We start from the raw sequence: 5,912 nt of genomic DNA, 5'->3' as shown, positions 1-5,912 counted from the left end.
CTCGACTTTCCTCCCATCTCCGCGCCAGGTTGCTTCTCCTCAGACACCAGGCACAAATCTGGATTAGCAAGCAACGAGGCGGGCGCGCCGCACAGCCGTCAGCCCTCTCCCAGGAGCTGGTAAATGCAGGTTCAGACGAGGACCCCCCGGAGAGCGGTTGTTGAATAAAAACTGTAATCCAAAGGGACCATTTCTCCACTTCCGTCTCCTTGCAGGCAGGATCGGGGCGGCTGCTGATGCTGATCACAAGCCCAGTTCATCTCTACTTGCTATGGACAGCTGTGGCCACACCGGAAGGCGACCTTGGGGACACTCTCCGCACTTTGTCCCTCTCTCCACTCTCCCTACCGCTTCTCTTTGCAGAGTTGAAAATGCTCAGATGCAAAGAGCGGAAAGCTAGAATCTTGGGAAGGAAGGAGCCTTCCGGCCTGGGGAACTTGGGGGACTGCCTTCCCGTCTAGCATCTGGGTGTCCTGTATACACCTTCTGGGCGCCCTCATTTCCACTGCCCGTCACGCGCTCTGCCTCCCGCTCCGACACGCATTTTGCCGGCTGCCAACCATACCAGACCGTGTCCTCGAAGCCTATCGGGCCACTCCAGGGCCGAACCCAGCCCTGCATGCTCGAGGGGGTAAGCGGGTGCCCGGCCGCCGGCCTCCAGCACCTAGCCATCAATAGAGAGCACAGACCGGAGCGCAGCGGACGGGAGAGGGCGCCCAGGAGGCCAGCGACTGCCCAAGGTGGCTGTCGGGCCCTGGTATAGTCAGGCCGCCCCCCAAGACTGGAGGGTGGCGAGGCACAGAAAGGGGCCAAGGGTTTCTACTAACGGGTTAATCTGATACACACACATACAAAATACCCAAACTAACAACACCACCGGCCAAGTGAATTTCTGCCCATTCAGCCCCCCGGAAACCGACTAGCGTCCAAGTCCTGGACCCCAGATCCCGGCGCAGGTGGCAGCTTTTGTGCCCTCCGAGGACGAAAAGTAAGATAAACTAGACCTCAAGCCAGTGGGCCCTAGAGATGGGGGCTAATGAGCTAAAGAGGCCCAGCGTTCACACCACTCTGAAGCACCCAGTCCCGGAGCACGCTCTGCCAGGTTCAAACTGGTGGGGCTGCCTTCGCTGACTGGTAGGGAGCCATCTATCGGCCTGGCCACAGGGCCCACGCTCCGGGGTTTCGGTGCCCCTGGAGACCCGACCTGGGCTCCAGCAGCCCTGGCACCTCCTCTCCCTGGCCACCGCCCCAAGGGTAGGGAGCTCACCGGCGCGTGAGGCCCAGGACCACAGAAACCCCGCATTCTGCGTTACCCCCTCCAAATCCAGCCCAGACCCACTAGCTCCAGACTACTAAGAACAGGAACACAGAAGAAACAAACTTGGGTTTGCTACTGCAGGACCAATCGAGGCCAGGGTGAGCCCAAGGGGTCACAGGGGCGAGCCCACCGAGAAGGCCAACAGCAGCACAAGCCCAGCCGAAGCTAAGAAGCTGACCCTTAAACAGCGGGGACAGGGTGTATGACTCTCGTAGGTTGAAGAGAATAAAATGGGAATTTTCACCCAATACAATTGCACGCCAATCTTTGCATATCTTAAATTAAGGTGACTGGGAAAGTAAAGTTTGCAAGAGGAACAGGGGGAGAACTCAATGATGTTGCATCAATTTTGTAACCCCCTCCAATAAATCCAATAACTTTGATCCTTTATCTTTGACTTTAATAAAATAATGATTCTTTGAGAAAATGGGGTATAAATCTTCATTTTGGAGGCAATTAAAGTGTTGATTTCATTCGTGCCCCTAAGCTATTCTTGTAATTTGCTCAAATAGCTTTATGTACCCAGCACTTCGGAGTTTTTAGAATCCCATTTTCTAGTTAGGCTTGTTGGATTACAATTTTTATTCAACAGCAGCTACCAAAGGGGTTCTTCTTCAGAATCTGCATTTAACAACTCGAAGTCGAGGGGTGGCTAAAGGAAAGGCTGGGGAATCCTGGGAGTCTATAGGAGCAGGACATAGAGCCACCTCTGTTTTCCCACCTAGACACAGCCGCCCGCGATTGTATAACTGACCATTCCGTACAGTGTCTACACTGCCAAAAGTTTCCAACTAACCAAATAATAGTGAGTATCCCCCTAGTGCTTTTAAGCTCTGCGTCATTCCTCATGGACAAGGAGGAATTCAGCCAGGGTCACAGGGTGGCCCAGAGAAATTCAAGCTGGACATTTATTTTAAGGGCATGATGTTGAGAGTAGACACCTTAAGATGACAAAGAAGGCAAGGCATGGAGCTAAGCTACCCAAGACAGCGGCCAGCCGACAATGATCAAGGCAGAGTTTCCAAAGGAAAACTGTCCCAGTTGCTCGCCTTTTGCTTAACAAAGACATGCTGATCTCTCCCCCCAAGAAGGGATTTGCGTGCCAAGTCCAAGAGAGAAATAAATGGGGATTTCACTTATATGGAGAGGGAGGTAGAAGAGGCAGCTACCAAAACCTCTAGGCTCCTTATAAAAATTCGTAACAAAGCTGTCTTGGGCCCTGTTTCATCTCACTCACTCCTCACATTTTCACTTTCATCGCATTTTTGCAACTCATTTGGACCAATCTAGTGATAGTGCAAGAGAAATAGAGAAACTAGGAGCAAACGGTGGTGTCAGGGTGACAGAGGGCAAGAACCACCCTCCTCCCCACAGCGATTCCAAATAAAAGTCGTCCCCACTCTTCAACACAGCAGCAGAAGGGCCTGGAGTGTGGACACCAGAGGAGGGGGTGCCCAGCAAAGGGTTGAAGTAGAGAGCAAAGACGGCACTGGGAGCCCCACCCTCCACACCCAGGGAGCTGCCAGGGTGTCCCACAGGCTAACACTTCCGAAAGCTGCCAGCCCAGAGGGTCCAGAGCACCTACCAGCTGGAGGATGAGTAGACAGAAGGGGAAAAGTCCATATTTATCTGTTTTTCTAACCTCGGCCTGGTCTTATTTTTTCTATTAAGTACAATAAAATGGGCGAGCTTGCAGTGAACACCACACAAAGCAATGTTCAGTGAGGTCTAGAAGCGTTCGGCCGAGGAAAACTGACAAGACAGGCTAATGAACCGTATAGACAGGGAGAAAATAGCCAGCATTTGCTAGATTTCAGGCCCTCACTGTCTCTTTTAGACCACCTATCTTGGATTTATTCCTCATAAAATAAGAAATAAGCAGACCCTACACTTTTCTTTTCTTCAAGAGAGAAGGAAGAAAATGCTCATGAACAAAGCCGTACAATCACAGGCGGTAACTGGCAGTTAACACTCCCATTATTATAGAGGGTAAATAAAATAAAGACAAAAATTAAAAGCGACAAGAAACAGGTCAAGTTTGCAGGCAAAGCTTTTACAAGCTCATCTCTCCAGGTCGAATCCCAGAGCCAGCCTTAATGAAGCAATAATAGCCACATTATTCAAAAATTTTCATTTCGATGGAAATGTATCTAAAAGGGACTTAATCATATGCAAATAATAAAAGGAGGTGGTAGTGACCCAGCAAGCAATATGCATACAGATTTTTTTTTTTTTTTTTTTTTTGCCAGGGATGTTGAAATTGAAAAGTGCATACCTGGTCGGTTAGATTTGCTGATCTTGTTATATCTTCACTGTCTGATTTTGATCCTCCTTCTCTATCGTCTATCACCAAATCGATAGGCATTTTCCCTTTCAAACAGCTAATATACCGGTGGCAGAAATTGTCACATAATTCGTGTACCTACATTATGACAGAAATAAAAAAATGGAAATATAATCAGGAGTGCATAAATGACATTGACAAGTGCAATCCACCCCCCTTGTGAGATCCAAACTTCCAAATAGGGGAAACACAGGGCAATTGTCCTCCAGAGACCCCCAGACGCATCCAGAATTAGGAATAACTTTCTTTTCTTGCAAAATAGAGATATCCCAGAAAATTGACAGTGACAAGATGATTCACAGGCTACAACATATTCAACACCCGTGTTAAATTCATCTGCTCCTGGGGCTGTGGCCATTAGAGAGGTGACCTGTGGGGGTGATATTTAAGGTAAACTATTTAATTTCATCCAGTTACTTTATCATAAATCCTTTTCCAAAGTGTCTAAGGAAAAACGGTGAATATATATATATATGTATATGTATACATATATACATATACATATGTATAATCTCTGAAGGACCTGTACTGTGGCGACACAGGATATATGCCTGACAACCCAATCCCTATAATGTTTATAATAATTCGGGTTTCTATCCATAAGGGCAATATTTTAGGATCCTTAAAAAAAAAAGGAAATCAATTTGCCAGTACCATATAATGAAAAACCTATGACCACAAAAGATTATCAAATTCATTGTTTTCCAAAAGAAAAGGACTGAAAATATTAAGGCATAAGTGAAGTGCTCACTTCCAGGGCCCAGGCATCACTGACATACAGAAATTCACAAGAAACCTCAGCATGCTTGCAATTTAATGTTAGTTTGAATTACAATGCATTAAGTTTTTATGGCTGAGATTTATAGAACAGCTAGCAAAATCACGTTATTCCACACCCTTTCTTGAGTGTGAAGGTGGAGTGTGTGCAGGATTGACAGATTCAAGAAATTGCCACAATTATCAACCCTGCTTTGTCTCTGCAAAAGGTTTAATGTGCCTCCCCCAAGCACCTCCTCTGGTCTTCTTGCCCACTCCTCCTCCTCCCCCTCCACCTCTTCTCTGACCTGCCGCTGCACTCGAACTGTCTTCCAGAAACTCACTAAAACTAAACAAAACTTTTCTTCCCCTCCTCAAAGAAGAAGAGGAAGAGAAAAGACAAGAGAGGCATTAACCTGGGAAGCAAAGTCACAACAGCATTCTAAACACCAACTAGGAAGCATACAATTGCAACTATTTACGCAAAGCCCTCAAGGTATTAAGAATGAACACAAGGCTAGGGCGTTTGTGATCCGGGTTTTAGTGGCTGAAATTGTAATTAAACTGAGAAGAGAAATGGATGCTAAGATTGGCCTTGACACTAATTACCAGAAAGAAAGACATTTATGCAAATATCTCAGAAGCCTGAAGTTCAGCCATTCTGAACCCTCTCCTCCTGTGTTTAGGGGTAAGGGTGAAATAAAGGGAAAAGAGGCCAAAGAAATTACCTTTTCTAATTCCAACAGATGAAACCTTAATACTTGTATGGCTTGAATCATCTGCAAAGACACAAGAAGAATGAGCACCCTTTCCTAGTTTGCAGAAAATTGGCTATCACAGCTCCTACATCTCCAGCCCACCCCTCCCCCAGTAAACAGAGTTATTTTGATTTATGGCAATAACACTAAAACTTAATAGCAGTGACTGGGTACCATCTAGAGGTTTATATTTCTTAAGGAGAAAATATAGCTAAAACAACAACAAAGCATCTAAGTGGGGGTCATAAACACTCTCCTCCTCCACCTCTCTCCCTTTTCTCAATCCCACCGGCCTCCACCCCAACCCCAAAGGGCCACAGGGCTGGGCTCTAGATTTTCGAGGAAGAAGTGAATGGAAAATATTTCAAATAGACCCCCAAAGTGTGTCTTTTCGCAAAGCAAACTTCCTGTTGCCTTCTGCACACCTTTCAGGCAAATTGGTTGTTTAGGGGCTCTTGCCTGGCCGCTGCTCTCGTGTTGAGACTTTGAAGGCTGGGAAGTCCGCAAAGTTTAAGCACACACGCTGACAGGCCAGGAGATAAATCCCCAGGCTGATTAGAGGCTCGCAACCCGGCTGTCATAAAAACAAAAGCTCGCGTTTCCCCGCGCCAGCTCTCCCAGGCCCTCTCGAGATGAATTTATTTGCCCGGGACCTTGTCCCTCAGCTACTGGTCCGTGGACCGAAACGTGTGCTGCCCAGCCGACTTGCAGCTACGGAAAGACCAGTGGAGAAACC

General features: G+C 47.2%; 1 protein-coding gene across 4 annotated transcripts in view; it reads right to left on the bottom strand.

Moving 5' to 3' along the window:
* The window catches only part of Meis1 (Meis homeobox 1), a 132,934-nt gene that overhangs the window by 121,353 nt on the left and 5,669 nt on the right, over positions 1 to 5,912 (bottom strand). For all 4 annotated transcript variants that reach the window (XM_033764424.1, XM_010609725.3, XM_033764418.1 and 1 more), the window contains 2 exons: positions 5,147 to 5,198; positions 3,594 to 3,740 (listed from right to left, as the gene is read on the bottom strand). In XM_033764424.1, coding sequence (XP_033620315.1) covers positions 3,594 to 3,740; positions 5,147 to 5,198 — 199 coding nt within the window. The remainder of the gene's footprint in view (positions 1 to 3,593; positions 3,741 to 5,146; positions 5,199 to 5,912) is intronic.

This window comes from Fukomys damarensis, unplaced genomic scaffold (genome assembly GCF_012274545.1).
Source record: "Fukomys damarensis isolate Sample0158 unplaced genomic scaffold, DMR_v1.0_HiC HiC_scaffold_2, whole genome shotgun sequence".
In the NCBI taxonomy this organism is placed as follows: Eukaryota; Metazoa; Chordata; class Mammalia; order Rodentia; family Bathyergidae; genus Fukomys; species Fukomys damarensis.
Note: the sequence above shows the minus strand (reverse complement) of the source record. Positions and strands in the feature narration are given on the sequence as shown.